Raw genomic sequence first — 24,860 nt, 5'->3', positions numbered from 1 at the left:
AAAGAATTTTTTGCGTACAGAATATTAAATTCTAACCATCCGGGAGCTAAGAACAATAGGGGGAAATGTGAATTTCTCCTTATTTAGCGGCAAGGCTGCTTTCCGCTGGGCTGGCTGCAGTGTGGCTCTCCACTCCACCAGCGTCTGCCCTCAGATGCAAGCAGGGAGACCCCGGACCCTCTCCCAAACAGGGAGACCCCGGACCCTCTCCCAAGCAGGGAGACCCCGGACCCGCCCCCAAGCAGGGAGACCCCGGACCTGCTCCCAGCCCACGTAGAACAGGGAGTGCAACTCTAAGGAGGGATCATGGATCCCCTCCCTGAAGGAGGGAGTTGCTGCGCTACAGCCCAGGATGGGGAGGGGAGGGAGGTCAACAAGCCCCTGCCCCAGTCAGGCTCTGAGCCGAACCCTTCCCAGTGGTATCTCATTGAGAGCGACCCCCCAGGGTTGGACTAATCCAGAGGGAAGCCCATGTCCCTTCCCTCCCCCCCCCCCCCCGGCATCGGTCCCCAGCCCCAGCCTCCGGGTCCCCCAGCCTGACTCTGGGCAGTGGGACCTGAAATGGCTCTTTCCCCGGCCCAGCCCGGCCTTGCCCGGGTTTTCCCCCTTGTGACTTTTCCCTCGCTCCCTCCCTCCCAGGCACCGCGCCACAGAACTGGGCCGGGACCAGCTCCCTTGTTCTGGGCTCCGGAATGAATGCCCCAGCAGCCCCTCGGATGCCCCTGCATAGTTACCTCCCCCCCCATTCCCTCCCCAGCCCCGCCAGGAGCTGGGTCCTTCCACTCCCGCTGCCCACCCCTTCAGATGGCACAGGGCGTGCTGTTACCTTCGGCCCATGTTTAATTCATGGCAAGGTTGGGCTGAGTTTTCTGGGAAAGAGAAGAGCTCCCTTGGAGGCTTGCCCAGGGCTTCCAGCCTCCCACCCTGACCCGCCCTCCTAATCCCCCAGATTCCCCTTTGTGACTTGGGGGGGCTCTGGGGGATGCCCCCTGGCAGGAGCCGCTGAATGGGCTCGCGGGCACCCCCAGCCCCATCCATTCATTAATCCGCTGCCTTGGAATGTCCTGCAGCCAATCAGCGGGACCTCCGGGACCCCCCAGCACTCGAGGAAGGGCCGAGGGGCCGGGTCAGCGCTGGGCTGGGTGGCCGCGGGAGCCTGGGAGTTTTCCCGGCTCTGTCTGTCCCCCTCCGGTCTCTGCCCTTTGAAGCCGGCGGCAGCTGGGACGGAGCGATCACTCACCCGTCTCTCCCTTTTGTCTCCCTCCCAGCCCGGACGGCTCAAGTTTTGAATAGACTTCGGTGCTGGGAGCAGGCTCTGGGAGGGCAGAGACGCCGAGCCCGGCCTCGGGACCCCCGCTGCCCCGCTCTGCCCAGCCCTGGGCCCGCCCTCCGGGCCCTGCATGCAGGGACCATGGGGGTGGGCCGGAGGCTCCTCACCTTGCTCCTGAGTGTCCTTCCCTTTACCTGGGCAGAAATCCAAACGCCCCAACGGCACAAGGAGGTTCCTGCGGACCAAGGTAAGGGGGGGACGGGGCGGGGGCGTTGCAGGCCCCCCAGGATGGCATTCAGGGGCATAGGGGAGCCCCCCTCCCTCCAGGTCTGACCCCCTAGGGCCATTTCACAGGATTTCCCTGCAGGAGACAGTTTAAGCAGAGGCCTAAATGATCGGTGGAGTGTCCGGGAAGGATCGGGACAAGATGGTGACCCGCCACCTTCTCTCTGCTCTGTCCCAAGCGCCCGCCCGAGGCCCTGAGTTACTTCAGCCCATTCCCAGGCTGGGCTTGATTCCGTTTAGCTTTCTGAGTGAACAACAAGCGCAGATCTTGGGGTTCAAGGAGGGAAGAGTGCAGGAGGTGGCCCCCACCCTGGGCTGTCTGTGTGCTTCAGGTGGAAGGGAATGGTCCCAAAAGAGAAAAATCGGGATGGGGGGGGAGGGGGAGAAGTGAGGGCAGAAACATTTCAGTTCAGGGAATCATAGACTTTAGGTCTCGGAGGAGACCCTTGACCCATTCTCTCGGAAACTGAAGCTCACAGGGGAAGTGGGGGCAAAGCCAGGATTCAAGTACTTTAAATCCAGTTTTCTTTCCCCATTTGAAGCTTGCCAGGGAATAATCAGCCAGATCCATGCAAATCAGAGGCCTCCAAATGCGAATTTCTGAGGGTTGGCTCTGGGGGGGTTTGTGGGCTCAGACTCTGGGTGTCTAATCTCCAGGCATTCCTCCCACCTCCCAGGGCTTGCTGCTAGGATTCCTCCTCTTCCCTGCTTCCCGGTGGTTTCTATGGGCCTGCCTGGTCCCTGGGGGCGGGGAAGGGGGGCTGCGGACTCTTTGGAGTTCCAGGGGAGTCTCCTGACATCTGTGAGTTCTCACACGGACAGCCCTGCGGGCTTTCCCAAGCCCCTTCCTCAGGCCCTTGGGGATGATGTGCCCGATTTCCCCCAGCGGTCCCCCAGAAAGAAAAGCTCTTGCGGCCTCAATCCCCGGCCCCCCTCCCTGTCTCGTCTCTGTCTCCGTCCCTTTGTGTCCTGCTTCCAATGAGAGGTTTCTCTTCCCCACCCCTTCCTCTGCCTGTCCCCCCCCTTCCCCATCACCATGGAGATCTGCCTGCCTCCTGTTGCAATCTGGGAGATAAGTGCCCGAGGCCCCGCTGCTTGGGGAGCCCCGCGGGCCTCCGGCCTCTGAATTGTCCTCCCTGCATCCCTGACTGACTATGGTCTGTCTGTCTGTCTGCCCCCCTGCTCATCCCAGCGCTGAGCCTGAAGGAAAGTTTCTTGCTTCTGGCCCTCCACAACAGACTCCGGAGCAAGGTCCACCCGCCAGCTGCCAACATGCAGAGGATGGTGAGTAGTCAGAAAAACAACAATAGCAATATCGGAGCTAGCCTTTCCGTGGCCTGGGATTTGTACACATTTATGACTCCCTGAAGTCACGTTATGTGAAGTTATCGTTATAAATAAAATAGGGCTCTGGGTTCCAGCCCTTGCAAACATACAGTGAAAATGCAAACAATGAATGGCTTGACTTCTGGTGGGTTGGTTATTTGCACTAATCGGGACTTGCTGTTTTTTCATATAATAATCCTGAGTATGTACCTTTCTTCCTGCCTCCCTCCAGAAGTCCCCCACCCTCCCTAGTCTCTGGAACTGACCTCAAAAGGGTCTGAAAAATCAGTGAGAATCAGTCAAGGTGTGGCAAAATAGAAGCCCAACTTGAAGAAAGGCTAAAGGAATTGAGAGTGTTTTACTGGCAAAGAGTAAACTCAATTCTATTCTAAATCAGCAAACTTTATTTATTTTTTTTTATTTAATAGCCTTTTATTTACAGGATATATACATGGGTAACTTTACAGCATTAACAATTGCCAAACCTCTTGTTCCAATTTTTCACCTCTTACCCCCCCCCCAACCCCCTCCCCTAGATGGCAGGATGACCAGTAGATGTTAAATATATTAAAATATAAATTAGATACACAATAAGTAATCAGCAAACTTTTAAAAAAATTTATTATAGCTTTTTATTAACAAAATAGATGCGTGGGTAATTTTTCAGTATTGACCCTTGCAAAAACTTCTGTTCCAACTTTTCCCCTCCTTCCCTCCACTCCCTCCCCTAGATGGCAGATAGTCCAATACATGTTAAATGTGTATGTTAAATACAATATATGTACACATATTTATACAGTTATCTTGCGACGCAAGAAAAAATCAGATTTAGAAAGAAGGTAAAAATAATCTGAGAAGGAGAATAAAAATGCAAGCAAAGAACAACCGAAAGAGCGGAAATGCTAGGTTGTGGTCCCACTCATTTCCCAGAGTTCTTTTGCTGGGTGTAGCTGGTTCTGTTCATCACTGATCCATTGGAATTGTAAATCAACAAATATTTGCTAAGCACCTACTGTGTGCAGCTCAAAAGCCGGCCAAGTGATGGAAAAGAAGCAAAATTTAGCCCAAACATAGTCTGCCCTCAGGAAACGAACAGCCTGGCAAGGAGAGTGGGTCATTTGTCAGCAAGCGTTCATTTAATCCCTCTGCAAGATAAAGCTAAAAAGGGTTCTTGTCTTCAAGGATCTTACATTCTCACAGAAAAGGAGACAACGTGTGCCGACAGAAATATATAGGTATATGTACACACATAAACAATACAATATGTAAACATATATACTGTGCACATGTACACACAGACATATATACACGCACCTTTGTACATACACATAAACAAAATCAATGCAAGGGTTTGTATTAGCAGCTACGGGGATCAGGAAGTCACTGTGCTTAACTGACTCATCCCATCTTCTAGGCTATTAGTTCTCTGCACACAGTAGACACCAAATGTTTACTAAATGAATAATAAGCATAAAATAGGGTGTAAGTGCACTAGAGGGGTGCAAACAAAGGCTAAGTGTGTCAGAGAGAGGGTGGCTAGGGAATCTATCCATTACCTTCCCCTGTTCCTTGTTTAAATCTAAGGTATCAACGATCTGTGATCCCCCTGAAGGGCTGGCACTGAAGCAGCCTGCTTTCCCGCATTGGAGGACTGTTGAATTTGTTCCTGAGAGGGGCTCAGGGGGCTCCTCTCCTGGGGGAGGTTGGGGGAAGCCTCCCTGTCTGCCCCAGAACTGCCTGGAGGGGAGGGGGGATGGACGAGGGCCTCTGTCCCACCTCCTGCAAAGGTGGGCAGTGAGTGGTCTGGTGATCCCAGGGCGGGTGATGAGGCCGGCTTTCTCTCAGAGAGACCCAGGGTCCCTGTGATCTGGGAGAGAGAGGCCGGCCCCGGGCCCAGGACTGTTCCCCCTTTTCCCAGGCCTGGAGGGGGACACTCACCAGGGAGTGGCCGAGCACTTGGTGCTTGACTCTAACCCTCATGCTTCGCTGGCCCTGTCAGAATGAGTTCCAGCTGAGGGGGGGATTGTGTGAGTATGTGTGCAGGGGGAGAATGGGAGGGGGGCTCTGAAGCTCTCAGGACGCCTGAATCCCTCTTGTCCCTGTGGCAAATAAAAATAGTGAGCATTTATGTAACTAGTTTCTGAAGGCTGGCAGAGCCTTGTGTGTGCGTTATTCCATTTGATCCTCACAACATCCCCTGCCAGATGGAACCTCCTCCTGGAGCCGGATGAAGGCTTGGACAAACTCTTGAGCTGTGGGGTGTCTGAGGAAGGGGGAGAGAGAGAGAGAGAGACAGAGACAGTCTGAATTTCTCCATGCATATAAAAACAGGGAGGAAATTGTGGCAAAGTCATTGGGTGGGACTGAGTTCTGGAGGTGCCCTTCCTGAACAAGCCATCCTGGGGGCCTCTGGCACTCCGCTCCATTGTCTACCTTGGCCCTCACCGGGCTCCGGATCGGGTCCATGAGTGATGGGCAAGGATGGTCCAGGGGCAGGGCCCTGCAAACAGCCCAGGTCCAGTGTTTGCCTCCTGCCCCAGCCAGGACACATACTTAGCTCTTCCTTGAAGGATTTCCTGAGGGTGCCTGTACCTTCTGGGCTCCCAGGCTGAGGGGTTTTCCACTGCAAGGGCCAGGACGGAGGAGACTGCTCGGCCCCTGATTTCCCTGCACCTGGGGGAAAGGGAGGCGTCCAACTGAGGGGGAGACCCTGGGTGGACACCTGGGGCCCCCTCGGGATGGTGGGAGATGCCTGGAAGTGTCACCCCCAGATTCTAGTCCCAGAGACCTGGCTCCTAATCCCAGGGACCCGGTTCTTGCTCCTGGACCCGGTACAGAGGTTAATAACTAGAGCCTGGGTGGGGGAGCTCCCAGAGCGGGGGAGGGCCGCGGCCCTGGGAGTGAGCATTCAGTCACCGTCCAGCTGGCTGGTTCAGCCCCCAGCTGTGGAGGCTGGGAGATGGGCCACAAATGCCTTCCCAGCTCAGCAGTGACCTTGAGGGCTTCGAGGTGAAGTTCCCAGGAGGTGGGGGTGGGAGAGTCCTGTCTCCTTCATTCCCTTCCTGTTGCTCCAGCCTCCTTGTGTATATAACCCTGGGATCCAGGGTCCCCACAAAGGTCAAAGCCGCAGTCCGTGGTCAACGATCCACTGCAGTAACTCACTGTGCTCCATTGGACACAGCTATTAACCCTCAGGTGTGCAGACTCACCTCCCCTCCATGAATATTCAAACAACCCTCAGATATAATCTATCTGGTCTGCAAACTCTAGTAAATGCAAGTCCAACCAACCGTATGTATACACACATACATATGCATGTATATCCACAAATACATTCCTCCTTACTTCTACAAACCCTCTCCACAAACACATACTACCTGCTCATAAACCCATACAAATATGGGTTATAAAAATATACAACCCCATACAAATATGGGTTATAAAAAATATTTTTATGTTATTTTATTTATTTCCACTTCCAAATGATCTCCCTCCCTTCTTCCCTCCGCCCATGGAGAAAACAAGAAAAACAGAAGTTGTTGCAAACATCTCATGCAAAATAATTTTTTGCACTAGCCATGGAAGAAGAAGGAGAAGGAGAAGGAGAAAGAGAAGGAGAAAGAAAGAGAAGGAGAGAGAAAGAGAGAGAAAGAAAGAAAGAAAGAGAAAGGAAGGAAGGAAGGAAGGAAGGAAGGAAGGAAGGAAGGAAGGAAGGAGGAAAGAAGGAAGGAAGGAAGGAGGGAGGGAGGGAGGAAGAAAGAAAAAAAGAAGGAAGGAAGGAAGAAAGAAAAAAGAAAAAAGAAAGGAAGGAAGGAAGGAAGGAGGAGGAGGAGGAGGAGGAGGAGGGAAGAAAAGAAAGGAAAATATATTTCAATCTGCATTCTGAATCCATCAATTCTGTATCTGGAGATGGATGACATATTTCATCACAAATTTTTTGAAACTGTAGTTGGTTGTTAATCAGAAATACTAAGATTTTCAGAATTGATCATAATGTTCTTTTTGTTCTGTTCACCTCACTTTGTACCAGTTCATATAAGTCCCCCGTCCCCCCCGGTTTTTTTTTTCTGAAGCTGTCCTCTTCATCCTTTCTTATAGCACAGTAGTATCCATTGCATTCGTATAGTTTAACTTATTCAACCATTCCTCAGCTGATGGACAACCCCTCAATTTCCAAATGTTTACTAAGACAAAAAAAGAGCGGCTATAAATATTTTTGAGCATATGGGTCCTTTCCTTCTATTTTAATCTCTTTGGAGAACAGTCATAATAGTGGAGTTGCTGGGTCAGAGACTATGTACAGTTTAGCCGCTTTGGGGGAATAGTTCTAAACTGCTTTCCAGAATTTTCAGAATAGTTGCACTGGTTCATAGCTTCCCACTCAGTGCATTAGTATCCCTGTTTCCTCATAGTCCGTCTAGCATTTGTCATTTCCCTTTTTTGTTGCTGTCTTAGCCAATATGATGGATGTGTGATGGTACCTCAAAATTATCTCAATCTGCATTTTTCTAATTATTAGTGAGTTAGAGCCTTTTCCATAAGGCTATGGAGATTTTGGGCTTTTTTCTTTGAAAAGTGTCTGTTTGGGGGCAGCCAGATGGCACAGTGGATAGAGTTTTGGTCTTGGAGTCAGGCAGTTCTGAATTCAAATGTGACGTCAGGTACCTAACACTTCCTAGCCATATGACCCTGGGCAAGTCACTTACCCCCAATTCCCTTGCAAGAAAAGAAAAAAGAAACTGCCTGTTTATATCCTTTTACCATTTGTCAATTGAAAGGTTTTTTTGAACCTATTCCTACTCTATAGTTTAGAAACCTATTAGAGAGCTTTTTGCAAGGATTTTCCCCCAAGTTTCCTGATTTTCTTCTAATTTTAGCTGCATTGATTTTGATCTCCTTTGGGGGTAAAGTTTTATTTTTTTTTATAAAAACCTTTTATTTTTCAAAATGCGATCAAAGATAGTTTTCAACATTTACTCTTACAAAACCTTGTGTTCCAAATTTCTCTCCCTCCTTCCTCCTGCTATGAACATTTATGCACATGTGAGCTCTTTCCCCCTTTTTATGATCTCTTTGGGACACAGATTCAGTAAAGACACAAATTTTTAATTTTATGTGATTGAAGTTCTACTTTTTACTTTCTGTGGACCTCTTTTTCACAGTTGGTCGTGAACTTTTTCTCTATTCGTTGATCTGCCAGGTAATTTCTTCACCTCTTCCCTAATTTGCTTATTACATTATCCTTTTTATCTAAATCACATAGCCATTTTGACCTTATCTTGGTGTACACTGAAAGATATTGGTCTATACTTTGCTTTTGTCAGACTACTTTCCAATTTTCCTAACAGTTTTGTTGAATCTTACCTCAATAGCTATTGAGCTTATCAAACATGTTATTGTGCTCATCTGCTTCTGCCTACTGGGGACCTAATCTGTTTTGTTGATCATTCTCTCTATTATCCAAAACCAAATGGTTTTGATGATTACAACTTTGTAAAATAGTTTGAGATCTATCCTGCCAGGTCATCTAACTTACAATTTTTTAAATTGACTTCTTTGATATTCTTGACTTAGTATTCTTCTAGATGGATTTTGTTATTTTTTTTTCTAGCTCTATAAAATAATTCTTTAAGGAAAGCTTGATAGGCATGATACTGAATAAGTAAATTAATTTTGGTAAAATATTTTTATGTTGGCCCATATACAATTATATTTTTCCATTTATTTAAATCTGTCTTTCTCTTGGCAAGTAAACTCCTAAGTATTTTATAGTGCCTGTAGTTATTTTAATGCTATTTCTCTTTGTAGCTCTTCCTGCTGGATATTATTGGTAACATAGAGAAATAGGGATGATTTGTATGGGTTTGTTTTGCAATTAGCAACTTTGTTGAATTGATAACCGTTTTAAATAGTTTTTAAGTTGACTTTAGGGTTCTCTAAGTAATCCATCTTGTCATCTTCAAAAAAAAAAAAATTAAAAAAAGTTATTTTGAACTGCCAAATAAAAGGAACATTTCCAGAGTTCTAATAGGATAAAAAATGAGGATTGCCCTGAATTCATGACTATTATACACAGATGGCTTTTTTTCTTAGTGTAGGGCTAACTCTGGGGCTGTTATCCCAAATCCCAATTCATACTGGCAGATGGGATCCCTACAGGGACGTTGCTGTTTCTCCCCTCTGATTTGGAGAAGCTGATTTACTAATGCTTTTGCTCAAAATTCCCAACCGTGTGCTTCCCCCTTTGGTTATACACATTATAGAATGTGTATTTATTAAATAGTAAGAACAACTACTATAAAACATTCCCCCCAAAGTCTGGGCTATACTCTCTAGCAAGCGTATACAGAGTCCAGGAAAAAGTGGTTCAATGTTCCCCCTTACAATGCTGGAATCAGTCTTTGCTTTGAGGGTCAGTACAAAATCTCATTGATGATAATAAGGATTTTTCCCCCTAATGTCATTGCTTTCGTATAGGTTCTGCCACAGTTATTTCAGAATCAGAGTAACAAAAAAGGAAAAAACCCTAGAAATCATTCAGTACTTTGGTGGAAACAGTTTTATTTCTCTCTCTGCAACATCAGAGGAGCCCTGATCATTTTCAGAAGCCAAACCAAGAATACTAGAACTTTTCTGGGTCATCTTGGAAGCTGAGGAGCAGCTTGCTCTCTGGGAACTGAAGGAGACAGCTCTAGCACACACAGCATGAAATTCACTTGCAAATTAACTTTTTTTTTTCCCACTGAGGCAATTGGAATTAAGTGACTTGCCCAGGGTCACTCAGCTAGGAAGTGTCTGAAGCCGGAATAGAATTCAGGTCCCCCTGATTTCAGGGCTGGTGCTCTTTCCACTGTGACATCCAGCTGCCCCCAAATTAACTTTTAAAGACAAATTCCATTGTGTGTGTTGGTGGGGAGGAAACTGCCATCTGTTTTAACTCATGATCTTTGTGAACTAATTGCTAAGTTGAGCTGTTGCTGAGTTGTTGATGAAGTCCAAGTGCTGTCCCTGCCCTCTTAATTTGGGGGATTGATGTAAATACAAAAGATGTCTATAGACATATTCGTTGAAAAATTATTTCATTTTAATGAAATTTTACTTTATTAAAAATACAAATAAATAAATAAAATGAATTTCTGTGTCCTGAGCCAAAGCCCTCTCTGCTCTGACTTAGTTGTGGCCCTGCTTGGAGGTCTCAGCCTCTCCGGGTCTTTATTTTATTTATTTATTTTCTTTATTTTCCATTTACTTTTATTTTCATCTATCTTAAGGAGGTAGGAGTGTGTGTGTGTGTGTGTGTGTAAATGGGATTGGGAAAGTGTTAAATGTAAGATCAGTGAAGGACTACCGTCATTTTATGGGCAAGCAGGAGCATAGGCTTGGGAGAGGACAAAAAAGTTTATCTCCAGAACTACTGGGTGCTTACAAAGCAGAAAATGAATTAATTAAATTTAATTATTTTAATTAGTTCAATTGAATTAATTAAAGCTAGTTTAAAAGGTTTGGGGATTTTGTGATATATGATAACTCAATTCTGGAACTGGATCCAAGGTAGCTGGTCTAGGGGGAATGTAACGTGGATGAGAATTTGTGATCTTTCCTGGTAGAACCCTACTCCTACCGGGGCTTTGAGTTCTGGACAGCCTGACAGGAAAGTGCATACCCAGGGGTCTTCTCCCCCGCCACGTATGGTGGGTCCCCAGGAACCCGCTGTCTGAGTGCTCCTCCTCTCCTTCTCCTGCAGGATTGGAGTGAGCAGCTGGCCCGACTGGCCCAGGAGCAGGCAGCCCGCTGCTCAGCCTGGGTCCCCCTCCCTGCCCGAGCCCAGGCCCTGCAGGTGGGCTGGAACCTGCAGCTCCTGCCCGCGGGGGCTGCCTCCTTCACCGATGTGGTCACCTCCTGGTTTCGAGAGGGGCAATGGTACGCCTACTCGGCTGCTCAGTGCGCCAGCAACTTAACCTGCGCCCACTACACCCAGGTAGGTCCTGCCTGGCTCCCAGCCACCTGCTTTCCCAGGGATTCAATCCAAACGCCAGCCCAAGGTCGGCAGGCAAATCTGGTTCTTTCTTTTACAGAAGGGGAAACTGAGGCTCAGACAAATGAAGTAACCAGCCCAAAGTCACACAGGGACCATTTGAACCCAGTTCCGTCTTTATTCAGTTTACCTTATTGTCTCTTGTTGGTGGGAGGGCTAATCTATAATGAACAGTTTTTATGGTAAGAGGTGGTTGTGGTGGAAAGAGTGTTGGATCAAGAGTCAGGAAGACAAGTTCAAATCCAACCTCAGACACTTGCTAGCTGGTGACCCTGGGCAAGTCACTTTACCCTGTTTGCCTCAGTTTCCTCATCTGTAAAACAAGCTGCAGAAGGAAGTGACAAACCATTCCAGTGTCTTTGCCAAGAAGACCCCAAATGGAGAGTCGGATATGACCAAAAAACACATAAAATGTAACAGTAATGGAAGCATAGTCCAGGGGATAGAGGAATACCTGACTCTGTCTATCTGGGTAATTGACCGTGGGCAAGTTAACCTCTCACACATCTTTCTAAGACTATAACTTATTTTTATTTTATTGTTTATTATAATTTATTTGCTAATATAATGTATATTACATAATTTCTATTTTATGTTAAATATTCATTTTTAAAAAAATTGAGTTCCAAATTCTCTCCCTCCTTCCTGCTCCTCCCCAGCCTGTGAAAAGGCAAGGAAGAACATATCAGTTATCCAGACTATGGTTTTAGAATGGTTGCTGATGCACATTGGCAGAGGGAGTTTCCTCATCGGAACTTCCCTACCCCCCCCCCAAAAAAAAAATCACTGGTCCAGCAAATGATGCTGATGGTGATGATGATGATGATGATGATGATGATGATGATGATGTTAGCTAAGCACATAGAGTGCTGGACTTGGATTCAGGAAGATCTGAATTAAAATCCTGCTTCAACACTTACTAGCTATGTGACTGAGCAAATCACTTAATTTCTCTGGATCTCAGTTTCCTCATTTGTAAAATAAAGATAATATTAGCTCCTATTTCCCACTGTTCTGAGAGTCAAATGACATAACATGTAAAGTGCTTTGCAAACCTTAAAGTGCTACATAAATACTAGCTATTAGTTATAAATAATATTAATTTATAATAAATAATAAACACATTTTGTGTGTAAAATGTGTAATAAATAATATTGTTTAAGATTAAGTTACAAACATGACAATCTAATTCAATTAACATTTAGCCTCTAGTCTCCTGACTATCATTTTTTTTTTTGGAGGAAAACAGCATTAATTGACAAAGATAGTAATGGTTAAGTGTCTGAAGCTGGATTTGAATTCAGCTCCTCCTGACTCTGGGCACGGTGCTTTACCCACCATGTCTAACTTTCCCGACTTTGGACAAATCACGTTATCTGTCTGGACCTCAGTTTTCTCACCCATAAAATGAAAAAACTGGACTTGAACATGACTAATGTCCCTTCCAGTTCCAAATTCGTGTTGTGTTTTCACCCTGGTCCTCGTAGGGTGGACCTGCCTTCAAGACCCCTCACCACTTCTCAGCCCGTTGCTTTCCCTTTTTTCCCTTCAAATTTCAACTCAAGATTAGTTCTCTCAGGAAGTTTTTCCAGACAAACTCTACCCAAAGCTATGTTTTGAGGCTGGGGGTGTGTGGAAATTGAGGCAAGTTCTTCTTTCTGGTTGCCATTGTGTGGTTCCCAGCTTGAAAGACCCCCGCTGCATCTTCTCTGGGGGCGGATTGGGACCAGCCAGAAGGAGCAGAGGAGGGTGGTGGGAGGTGGGCCATGACTTGTGACTCTCGGACCGTGGACCTCTCCTTCTCTGCAGCTCGTGTGGGCCACCTCAAGTCATCTGGGCTGTGGGAGACACCTGTGCACGGTGGGTCTCATGGAGATGGAAGCATTCGCTTGTGCTTATTCTCCTGGGTAAGATCCCCCATACCGAGCCGGGGGCTGTGTCTATCCCTCTGTGACTATCCAGCCAGCAAAGGGGACTTGACCCTTTTGCAGTTTCCAGTTGTAGACAGGGAGGAGAGGAGGGGTCAGCCTGTAATGGATGTTCCTCCATATCCCCCACTCTCCCATCCAGGTCACCAGATCCTACTGAACATCATTGACCTAGAAATAGAAGGGTCTTCATGTCCTCTTTTAACATCAGTCTGGTGATCCCCTCTCAGAATCCTGTTTTTAAATGATAAAATAAAAATACAAAGGATTACAAAAGGAAGCAATCGTGTTGAAATATAGTTATATTTTTAAAAATCATGGATCCCAGAAATCTATACACAGGACTCCAGATTAAGTATCCTTGATTTTAGTCCAATTTTCTCATTGAGAAAACTTGGCCCCAGATAAAGTTAATGACTTGACCACAGTTATATGGGGCACATGAGGCGTGGTAGAAGGGTCAGAGTCATTGGGCTTCGAACCCAGCGCTCTTTTGACACCCCTGGCCCACTGAGCTCTCTCACGCAGGGGCAACTGGGAGATGAATGGGAAGACCATCGTCCCATACAAGAAAGGAGCCTGGTGCTCTCTCTGTACCGCTGGCGCTTCTGGCTGCTTCAAAGCCTGGGATCATGGCGGCGGGCTCTGTGGTGAGTGTCCCCCCGCTCCCTTTTTGCCCTCCTTTTTGTCCTCCCTTGTATCCTCCTACATATTTCTGGTAGATTTTCCTGATGGCCCAGAGGAAGCAAGAACTGGGTGGAGTGATACATGGGAGGGAATTCCACTCTGAAGAATGGCCAGTGATTTCTACGCTTTTCCTTCTGGCGATGTCACCCAAGTGCCACCCTGGGTACACTGGCATCTCTGGAGCTGGCCGGGCCCCTAACCCTTTCCCATTCATTCCCTGTGCCCGCTCTGAGCAGAGGTGCCCAGAAACCCGTGTCGGATGAGTTGCCGCAACAACGGACGCCTCAATGTCAGCACTTGTCACTGTGACTGTCCTCCGGGTTACACCGGCAGGTACTGCCAAGGTGAGGAGTGTCTTTGTGGGTGGTACACAGTCTGGAGTGAACAAAGGTGGGGGCACAGAGAGCCTGGGACTCAGTGTTCATGGGGCATCCATGGGTGATGGCACTGGGGGCCATGGGGGCCAAGTTAACGCAATAATTTGTAACTGCCAAGTGTGGTGGGCACAAAGACGGAATGAAAACCGGTTCCTGCCCTTAAGGAACTTGTATACTGCTGGCACAATGCAACATGCACATAAATAGGAGAGAGATGGACAGAGAGACAGATACAGACACAGAGATACAGAGAGAGACAAAGAGAGAGAGAGAGAGAGGGAGAGGCAGAGAGAAACAAAAGGACAGAAGACAGAGATAGAGACAGAGAGAGACACAGAGACAGACTCAGAGAGAGACAGAGAGACAAAAAGACAGACAGACAGACAGACAAAGAGAGAGAGACAGAGACACAGAGAGAGACAGAGACAAAAGGACAGAGAGAGAGAGAGAGAAAGACACAGAGACACAGAGACAGAGAGAGACAGAGAAGCAGAGACAGACTCAGAGAGAGACAGAGAGAGACACAGAGACAGAGAGACAGAGACAGAGAGACATACAGACAGACACACAGAGACAGAGACACACAGAGAGACAGACACAGAGAGAGAGACAAAGGGACAGAAAGAGAGACAGAGACAGAGAGACAGATACAGAGAGAGACAGAAAAAGAGAGAGAAGAGGAGAGAGAGAGAGAGAGAAAGAGAGATAGATAGATAGAGAGAGAGAGAGAGAGAGAGAGAGAGAGAGAGAGAGAGAGAGAGGCAGAGACCCAGGGACAGAGAGGTACAGGGACAAAGACAAAGCAACACAGACACAAAGAGAGAGACACAGAGACAGAGACAGAGAAACAGAGAGATACAGAGACAAAGACAGACACAGAGAGACAGAGATAGAGATTGACAGAGAGACACACACAGAGGGACAGAGACATACACAGAGAGACGAGAGAGACAGATACAGACAGAGACAGAGAGAGAGAAAAGGAGGAGAGGCACACATAGAGAGACAGGGACACAAGGTCAGAGAGATACAGGGACAAGGACAAAGAGACACAGACACAAAGAGAGAGACAGAGAGAAAAAAGGAAAAAGAGACACAGATACAGAAAGAGAGAGAGGAAGAGGAGGAGAGACAAAGAGAGATACAGAGACACAGAGACAGGGACAGAGAGGTACAGCGACAATGCCAAAGAGACACCGACACAAAGAGAGAGACAAAGAAGGAAAAGGAAAAAAGAGAGAGACAGAGACAGGGATGGAATTCTTGAAGAGGGAAGCCACATGATCAGATCCTTTTTTTAGGGTTAATTTGACAGCCATATGGACAAAACAGACCCAAAGCAGGAAGTCTGTTTAGAAGACTTTTGCTATAGTTCAGGCAAGAGCCAAAACAAGGGACCGGACTAGGAAGGTTTTGTGGAGGTAGAATTAATCAGACCTTCCAAATGATTGGAAAATAAGGGTGAGGTAAAGGGAAGCATCGAAAATGGGTGACCAGAAAGATGGCAGTGTCTTTAGAAGAAAGAAGCAGGCTTGGATTTTGGGTTAAAGATAACGAGCTCCGCTGGGGCAGGTTGAGTTGAAGATGTCAATGATATGTTGAAATGGAGATATCTTGCAGGCAGTTGGCTGGGCAGAGCTGGCCTTCAGTAAATCAATAAATGTTTAATAATATTTGTCTGCTATGTGCCAGGCAGGCAGCAAGGTGGCACAGTGGACAGAGTGCCCTGCCTGGGGTCAGGAAGCCTCTTCTTCCTGAATTCAAATCTGGCCTCAGACACAAGTTGATGACCCTGGGCAAGTCCCTTCACCCTGTATGCTTCAGTTTCCTCATTAATAATGAGGAAATGAGCTGTAAAATGAGCTGGAGAGGGAAATGGCCAACCACTGCAGTGTTTTTGTCAGGAAAACCTTAAATTGGGTCACAAAGAGTCAGATGTGACTAAGAAATTCCTGGCACTGGGCTAAGCATTGTGGATAGAAAAAGACAGTCCTTCCCTTCAAGGAGTTTACAGTCTAATGAGGGAGACAATGTAAAAACAAATATGCATATATATATTATATATAAATATAGGGATGGATGAGTGTGAGTGTGTGTATAAACAAACTATATACAGGATAAATAGGAAATATCAGAGGAAAGGCACTAGAACTAGTATTGAAGAGAAAGAAGACATATTTAGGAGTCATTTGGATGTGATAATTTAATAATTGTACAGGCACTGGACCTTGAGTTAGGAGTTCAATTCTGCTTCAGATATTTGTTTGTAGTGTGACCCTTGGCAACATCTGTCTGCCTCAGTTTCCTTGTGTGTGAAATGAGGAGAATAATACTTCCCAGGGTTGTTGTGAGGATCAAGTGAGATATTTGGAAAGGATTTTGCTAATCTTCAAGTGAGAATTAATATGATTATTATAAGAGAAGAAGTTCTAAGACAAAACATAGAGCCACATCCCCCAACCCTCTGATCAGAGGGTGGGATATAGGTAAGGAGCCAGCAAAGACCAAAAAGGTGTGGCCAGACTGGTAGGAGAAGGACCAAGAGAGAGAAGTGTTATGGAAATCAAGGTAGGAGGGGATATTCAAGAGGAAATAATTGATATACATCTTTCAATGCAGACAGAAGTCAAACATTATGACAGCTGAGAAATCGATGAAGAGATCACTGACCACTTTGCAGAAGAGCAGTTTCAGCCTAGGGGTGGAGGGCAGCCAGGCTGGAAGAGGTTGAGAGTTGAGTTGGAGGGGAGGAAGGGGACGGGCAACGGAGAGGTAATTTCAGCACCTGGGACAACTACCACCCTGGACAAGGAATCCCTTCTAGGGGCAAGTGCAGAGCAAGCCCTCCAATTCTCTTAGCCACTCACGTTGTAAAAATCATTCGACAAGTAATTAAGATGAATTCAGTTGAGTTGGAGGGAAGAATTAATGACTCTGGTGGCTCAGAGTTGGAAGGTCCCCCTCAAGGATACTTGAGGATCCCATGCTTTCTTCTTGTCAAAGAGGCTCTCCTCCCATACAGCTGCAGGAGGGAAGACAGAATTGGAGTCCATGATCACTCCAGAGTCAGATGCTGTCCTCTGCCCCCTCCGGTAATTTAGTCTTGTACCCGAGGCCTGAGGAGAAGTACAAGTGTCGAATCTTTGTCTCCCCTCAATTTTCTTCCTTGAGCTGGATATGGCTCTGGGGAGTAAGGAAGAGGGACTCTTTTAGGGAGATCAGGACGTGAGCCACAAGATGTTGTGTGGGCATGAGGGTCAGGGACAGGGGTGAGGGGCTGGCCTGGGTCAGAGCTGGCTCGCCCATGCTCCCGGTACTTTACAGTTCGGTGCAGTGTTCCGTGTCAACATGGCCGGTTCCGGGAAGAGGAGTGTTCCTGCCTCTGTGATGTTGGCTACGGTGGAGCCCAGTGTGCAAGTGAGTACGGCTTTGCAGTCCTCCTCTCTAAGCCGGACCAAACCTGGGCTCTAGACCCTCTCTCAGAACCCAAGGGAGACAGGATGCGCCTGCTGAGACTGGCCAGGACGCCCTGGGGGTGGAGGCTCCTGAGGCCCCTTTCCAGCCCCATTGATGCCTTTGCCCTCTTCTCACACTCGGGGTCCAGTTGAGTCCTGCTGACTCTCCCTGTACAGTTTTCCTCTCCTTGCCTTTCCTGTGGTTGTCCCCTGCCCCTGGAATGCATTCTGCCCCGGAGAATCCTCCTCTTTTCTGAAGAATCACTTCACCTGTCACTTCTACGTGAAGTTTCTTTCTGATTCCTCCCCAAGGCCCGTGTCCCTTCCTCCCAGACAACCTCATGTTTATTTTGTATTGATTATTCTTTGAGTACTGATGTGTGGATAAGTTGTCCCCTTGATGCAATGGAAACTCCTTGGGGGCCGGGGACCGTCCCATTTTTCTGTCTCTAGCCCCAGTGCCTGGCATGCAGTAAGTGCTTACTAATTGCTTTTTGGCTGACCGACAGTCCTCAGGACAGCCGAGGCATATGGTCCCCCCCGTTCTTCCCTCTCAGTCAAGGTCCAGTTCCCCTTCCACGCCTGTGACCTTTGGATAGATGGCAGCTGCTTCATGATCTCCCCTGAGGCAGACACCTACTATGGAGCCAAGAGTAAATGTCAGGTGAAGCTCTTATTTCTGGGGGCCCTCTGTTTGGGGGTGAGTCCTGGGTTTTTCCAGGGTCTGAGTGAAAGGGCAGGGAGTTTGCAGCCCCTGACAAAATGCCCCTTATAAAGTGGACACTTAATATCTATTTTCTGAATGTGAATCTGAATCTTCTCAGGAGAATGGAACTAAACCCCAAGAGGATGAACTTCAGTGCCTTTGGTGGGATGGGAAGGTCTGGATCTTAGTCAAGTGTTATTGTCTATTTAGAATGCAGTGGGTCTATTTTCTCAGGGTGGCTCATGGGACCCAATGAGACACTGGGGAAAGATCCCAAGACTTACCCAGGGAGTCCAGGCTCTGACACTTACTATCTTTGTGCCCTGGGAAAACCTCTAAGCTTCTTCCATTTGAAAATGGAGATAATAGCATCCACCTCCCATGGCTGTGAGGATCAAATGGGACCACACAGATAAAGTGCTTAGCACAGTGCCTGGTATGTAGCAGGTATTACAGAAAAAACTTAAGTTTCCTCTCCCTTCCTCCTCCCTTTATTCTCTTGATTACCAGTCCCAGGGGCAGAAGTCAAGGAAAATACATTAATTTAGTCAATTGTCGATCTGTCTCTAGGAGATTTGTAGGGAACGGGGCAACTGCAGATAGAGACTTCGATCTCAAAAAATTCACCGGTTGCACGGAAGAGACAAACTCTCTAATTCAATTTAATTCAACCAATATTAATTACTATATGCCAGGCACTAAGCCAAGTGTGTCTGATACAGAGACAAATCAGTCCCCGCTCCGGAGAAGCGGACATTTTTCCTGGAAATGTCTGTGCTGCTTATTTCTCTTGGTGCTGGGAGTGCAGAATTATGTCGAGTAGATTGGAGGCTGTATTGATAGGTTGATAAATAGGCAATTTAAAGAAGGAGAGGGAGAAGACTGCTGGAAGGCCATTCTGTGTATTCTGCACCTGTGTTAGGGAGACTCCTGGGTGACAGGAGAAAGACCTCTCCTTCCTTCACACTCTAATTGGGAGAGACAATATAAAAGAAATTTCAGCTTCAGGGCAAGTGGAAAGTCTTAAGGGGGCTGCAGTGGGGAGGATGGCAAGGTCCTTAATTAGCCTAAGTAGGCAGGACAAAGTTTTGGGGGGCATAGGGCTTGGAGGGAGAACGCGTGGTAAAGCCTGGGAGGCAAGGGCAGGAGACAAGGTAAGGAGTAGAATCGTTGACTCCCATTCCATCCAAGCAGCCTGGATCTAGGACGGGTGAGCCCTAGGGGAGATGCTCCATGGCATCCCTATGAGGCAGACCCTGGGAGTTTCTGGCTGCCTGGTCCCAGGCTCTCCTGAAACTTTGTTTGGGGAGAAGGGGGATGATCTCCTAGGATCATGATACTCTTAACACCCAGCATTTACATGGGGCTTTAATGCTCCACAAACATGATCTCATTTGATTTTTCCCTATAATCGTGGGAGGTAGGTGTTCCCATTATCTTCATTTTATAGATGAGGAAGCTGAAGCTGATGGAAGACTTGCCCAGGGTGTCTATGCCCTCTTGGGAAATTTCCCTGAGATTTTCTTGATCTTTCTTTTGAGAGTGGATAATGGATCCCTCGAATTCTTTCTGAGGAGAAGCCCGGAGAGGCCCCGGGCTCCCTGGGCAAGATGGGAGCAGTGACAGGGGTGGTGACTTGCAGGAGAAGGGAGGAATGCTGGCCCAGATTGAGAATCAGAAAGTCCAGGACATTGTGGCCTTCTACCTGGGACGCCTGGAAAACACCAATGAGGTGACTGATGCCGACTTTGAGACCAGGAACTTCTGGATTGGTGAGCGTGGTAGCTGGAAATGATGGGATAGGAATGGGACCCTGGAGCCTCCCCAGAACCACCCCTGCCCACTTCTGGAGCTCAGGGAGGATTCTGTGGCCACCCTTGGGGATCCTGAAATAAGAGCGGGGGGATCCCAAAATCCCAGCCCTGTGCAGATGAGATGGGCATCGAAAGCCACAGATCAGGGGAGGTTTAGAGGCAGGAGATTAGGAACTTGGTCAGCTATTTGGTCATTGCCCTCATTGGGAAGAGCTGAGGGGAGACGGATAAATGTCCTCCAGACAATCCCCTGGAGTCAGGGGATGTGAGTGCAGAAGTTTAGTAGTCCTCAGCTGGCAAGACATGCAAAGAGAATAGTGAAGAAAGAGGGGGCATGGGACCCCTAGACCCAAGACAATACGGCCGTCCCTCCCAACCTCTCCTGTCAGTATTGAGTTAGGGTGGAGGTGGATCAAAAACGGAAACCCCAAGGCTGACAGATGGTGAAAATGACCTGTGGGGCTGTCATTACTCTAGGACTGACCTACAAGACCTCCAAGGACTCTTTCCGTTGGGCCACGGGGGATCATTACTCCTTCACCAGTTTTGCCTTTGGCCAACCAGACAACCAGGGGTGAGAGAGCATGGGGTAGAGGTAGGGGTATAGTGGTAAATATTTAATAACCATCTCTCCAGGGAAAAAAAAAGTGTGTGTGTGTGTGTGTGTGTGTGGAGGGGTTACATATACACACACACTACAATATCCTATAATCAGCTAATCAGCCCTTATGTAATTATTTTGTTGACTAGACAAGCGAAAGAGAAAATAATAATGCAGATTAAACTTAAAAATAATGTATATATATGACATATATAGTTATATATTATATATGATTTGTATGAATGTTTAAGTTTCATATGTTAAATCTATTAAATTTAAAAGTATGTCAGGATATGTAATACCTCATATAATATATAATATATAAACTTTAAAATGTATATATATGATATGTATATAGTTACATATTATATAGGATATATAAATATTTAAGTTCCATATGTTAAGTCTATTAAGCTTAAAAGTGTTTCAGGGCATATAATATCTCACATTAATATATAATATATTAAAATTTTATATATATGATGTACATAGTCTGTGTTTATATATGATATATACATGTTTAAGTTTCATATGTTAAGTCTATTAAACTTAGAAGTGTGTTAGAGAATATAATACCTCACATTAATATGTATTATATTATATATCAATATAGGATATAGGATATACAAAATATGCATGGACACACTTGTATATATGATATATAATAGATAAAATTTAAAATGTACATATGTATATGATGTATATAGTTATATATTATATGTGATATATACATATTTAAGTTTCATATGTTAAGTCTATTAAACTTAAAAGTGTGTTAGAGTATATAATACCTCACATTAATATGTATTATATTGTATACAGTATACATTATATATCAATATAGGATATACATAATATCTATGGACACCCTTATATGTATGATATATAATATATAAACTTTTAAGTTTAATCTGCCTCATTAACATTTTCTCCATCACTTTCTCAAGTATAGGCAATCAACAAAACAATAAATCAAGGGTAACTTCAAAAAGATTAAATGCTTACCCTGATAATGGATTAGCTCTTAGAGGGAGGGGTATTCCAGGGCAAGGGGCCATTCCAAGTTGGAGGAGGTCCAAGACACACACACACACACACACACACACACACACACACACACACATAAGTACCTGCCCTCAAAAAGTTCTTCATTTAACTGAAAAATAAGACAGAAAAGGAAACAATCAGAAAACAAGACAAAATATTTAATTAAACTTGATCCAACCAATGCTAATTATGTGTAAGACACTATGGTGGGCTCTGGGCAAAAATGGGAGTTTCTAAACCCTAGAAGACTTTCCGTCCTCCTGGGGATGCACCTCAGATGTGGAGCAGTAAAATTTGAGAAGGGTGAGAAGGCCAGAACCTTGGGGAATTAGGAAAAGCGTCCCAGAGATTCTAAGACTTGATGGAGAAGAGGATTTTGAGCGGCGGGGGGCCGAGATGAGGGATACAGGCAGCTGTGTGCACGAGGGATGCCTGCAGAAGCAGTGTCCCATGGGCAGGACCTGCTGCAGCGACATTCTTTATTTATATTATAGATAATATATATATGTATACAATACAATTGTAACCAATACAATTTGGTTCTCTCTCTGAGATGACCTTCCCTTGTTCCTTCCACCCTTTTGAATATAAGCTCTGGGAGGGCAGAGACCACGGTTTTGCCTGCTAGGGAGGGGCAGCACCCTCTGCTTTGAAGACCTCCGTAGGTCTATAAGCTGAGAGCTGGGGCTGCCTGTGTGCTCCTTACTCCCAAACCTCCACCTGGATCACTCCCCATGGGATGATTCCCGGGTTCTTTCTGTCTGGGGTCCAGCAGGTTTGGGAACTGTGTGGAGCTGCAAGCATCTGCTGCCTTCAATTGGAATGACCAGCGCTGCAAGACCCGAAACCGCTACATCTGCCAGTTCGGTGAGTAGCCCCTCGTCCTCTCTTTCTCTCTCCCAAGCAATGGCTGCTTCCCTGCCCTGTCATCTCCTTCCTCCATTGGCTGACGTTGGCGTTCCTTCCTGGGCTTCCCTTCCCTCTGATTCTTGCCATTCAGGCTCTTCTGGGGGCAGCGGGCCCCTTTGGATCTCCTTGGCTCCCCGTCAGTGGGGAGGTGGGATCCTCCCGATGCCATGGGTTGATGGTCTGGAATGATTCTGAGACCATGAAGTCACAGGTGAAAGTGGCAGGCTGGGGACTGGAGCCAGTGCACTTCCAGGGGTCTCCTTGTCCTCCTCCCAAGGTCTCCTGATGGATCTGTCCCACTGGGAACCTCACTAAAGGGGCCCTGCCTTTTGGCCAGGCTTGGCTGATGGCTCTCTAAGTGAGGTCCAAGTGGGTCCTTGACTCTTGGTTCTGGGGTCTTCCACAGCTCAGGAGCACATCTCCCAGTGGGACTTGGAGCCCTGAGATGGTATCTCCTGCCATCTGTCTTCCCCTGCCTCTGCCCTTGACACCCATTGGGAAGAAGATGATTCTGCATCCAGGATAATTCCCCTGACATTCCTATATCCCCGCAGGAGAGTGGTGGGGCCCAGGGAGGGAGGTTGACCACCTGGAAGGGATGTGTGAGGGAAGTGGGACAAACAGGCAGAGATCTCTGGTCCCTTCCCTGCCCTCTTGGGCACGGGGGAGAGGGCTTTCTGGGCCAGGTCTTTCTCTTGGTATCCTTCCTTTCCCTTCTGCTGGTACACAGGGAGAATCAAGAAATGTGTACCAGGCCTGGCCATGCTGAAAGCTCTGTCCCACGCCTGGATCACTTAGTGCCCCGGGCAGAGAGCCCATTCCCCAACGCCTCTGTGTGTGTGATAGTGATAGTGGCTCCTAGGGCCTGGCTAGCGATGGTATTGGGCTAGGAACGTAGCAAAGCAGCACCTCCGGGCACTTAGAATGGACACTGTGAAGGAATAAACTAATTTATGCCTAAATTTGGTGGTGTTTCTTGGTTCTTTCTCTCCTGGCCTGAAGAACAGAATCATTTAGGGTTGACCAGTATCTCCCCTGGCTTTGAAATGGGGGCGTTTTCATCTCTTCCATATCCACATTTGTGCCCACACAACTGAAGGAGTCATGGGGATGAAGGGAGAATCGTAGGGACAGGGCTGGATGGGAGTTGTGGGGAGCAGAGTGTGTGTGTGTGTGTGTGTGTGTGTGTGATGGTCCCCTTGGGTAATCACTGTGGTAAACCTTGGGACCCCCTTCTCTCAATGAAGCATCCATTTAAATTCATAAAATAAAACACAGACGTGCAAAGGAAATCAATGATATAAAGAGGTATTTTTTTCCATCCTGGCTCATACACATCCTGAAGTCTATTAATAGATTTGGGTTTTGCTCTTGAATCAGGAAGGACTTTAGAGATCACACAATTAATTCAGTTGTTTACAGCTGAAGAAACAGTGCAGAATGATTAAAGCATTGATCTAGCAAAGCACTTTGAAATCAGGTCCTATGCAATGCAATGAGCACTTGGTTTGTAGTTTGTGACCTGGATTCTAATTCTGACTCTACTACCCAAATTATGTGACTTTGGGTAGGTCATTTAATCAATAAGCTTTTATTGGAAAAACAACAACAACTATGAACGAGGTTCTAAGGGCTAGAAATACAAAAGCAAAACCAAAAAAGGTCCCAAGTGCCTTGTGGAGTCTAAATTCTGCTAGGGGAGGCAACATGGTTCCATGTTGCCTCCAAATAACAAACATAATATATAACAAAATAAATATAATAAATATTATTATTATAATAACAAAATAATGCGAGGTAATTGGTGGAGACTTCATGGAGCAGGTGGTATGAACTGAGCTTTGAGGGAAGCTACGGACCCCAGGAGGTGGAAGGGGGAGGGAGGCACTCCAAGCATGGGAGTTGTTGTTGTATTTATTCTTCATTTTCAAAGGGGACCATGACAACAGGGAGGTGATACCCTGACATGAAAGTGAATTGGATTGAATCAAGGGAGGGCTGTGCAAGGTCACCCACATCATCCTCTCTTCCAGAACCATCTGGGTCCAGTGTCCAGATACAGATCAGGATGACTGGAGATATGGATCAGCTCCTGGATGAAATGGGAAACCTTGGTCTTTTTAAGCTAAGATCTTTATTTTTTTTTTTTTATTTTTTTTTTTTTTGCATTCAAATCCTGCTTTTATTTTTATCAGCTTGGACAAACCTCTTAATCTTTCTTTTTTTTTTTTTTTTTTTTTTTTTAGAGGTCATATCATTTTATTTTATTTATTTATTTATTTTTTTAAATCTATTTTTTTTTTTTATTTAATAGCCTTTTATTTACAGGATATATACATAGGTAACTTTACAGCATTAACAAATGCCAAACCTCTTGTTCCAATTTTTCACCTCTTACCCCCCCACCCCCTCCCCTAAAT

General features: G+C 46.4%; 1 protein-coding gene across 1 annotated transcript; it reads left to right on the top strand.

Annotated features, from left to right (window-relative positions):
* Window positions 1-1,061: 1,061 nt before the first annotated feature.
* On the top strand, window positions 1,062-23,608 carry LOC100934052 (C-type lectin domain family 18 member C). The gene is made up of 12 exons (XM_003758577.3): window positions 1,062-1,517; window positions 2,748-2,839; window positions 10,626-10,859; window positions 12,726-12,823; window positions 13,373-13,494; window positions 13,768-13,875; window positions 17,233-17,325; window positions 17,921-18,027; window positions 19,712-19,841; window positions 20,361-20,457; window positions 22,307-22,398; window positions 22,847-23,608. The coding sequence occupies exons 1-12, from the start codon at window positions 1,412-1,414 to the stop codon at window positions 22,882-22,884; spliced, it is 1,317 nt and encodes a 438-aa protein (XP_003758625.3). The 5' UTR covers window positions 1,062-1,411; the 3' UTR covers window positions 22,885-23,608.
* The last annotated feature ends 1,252 nt before the right edge of the window (window positions 23,609-24,860 follow it).

Source organism: Sarcophilus harrisii, chromosome 2 (assembly GCF_902635505.1).
Source record: "Sarcophilus harrisii chromosome 2, mSarHar1.11, whole genome shotgun sequence".
Classification (NCBI taxonomy): Eukaryota; Metazoa; Chordata; class Mammalia; order Dasyuromorphia; family Dasyuridae; genus Sarcophilus; species Sarcophilus harrisii.
The sequence above is the reverse complement of the archived record's forward strand: the minus strand, read 5'-3'. Positions and strand labels throughout refer to the sequence as shown.

What these genes read in the sequence shown, in the direction of transcription:
- LOC100934052 (XM_003758577.3), top strand. Translation starts at nt 1,412, where the DNA reads ATGGGGGTGGGCCGGAGGCTCCTCACCTTGCTCCTGAGTGTCCTTCCC. An exon ending in GAGCCAAGAGTAAATGTCAG is followed by an intron (nt 18,028 to 19,711) that starts GTGAAGCTCTTA and finishes GGTGACTTGCAG; the next exon opens with GAGAAGGGAGGAATGCTGGC. An exon ending in GGCCAACCAGACAACCAGGG is followed by an intron (nt 20,458 to 22,306) that starts GTGAGAGAGCAT and finishes GGGGTCCAGCAG; the next exon opens with GTTTGGGAACTGTGTGGAGC.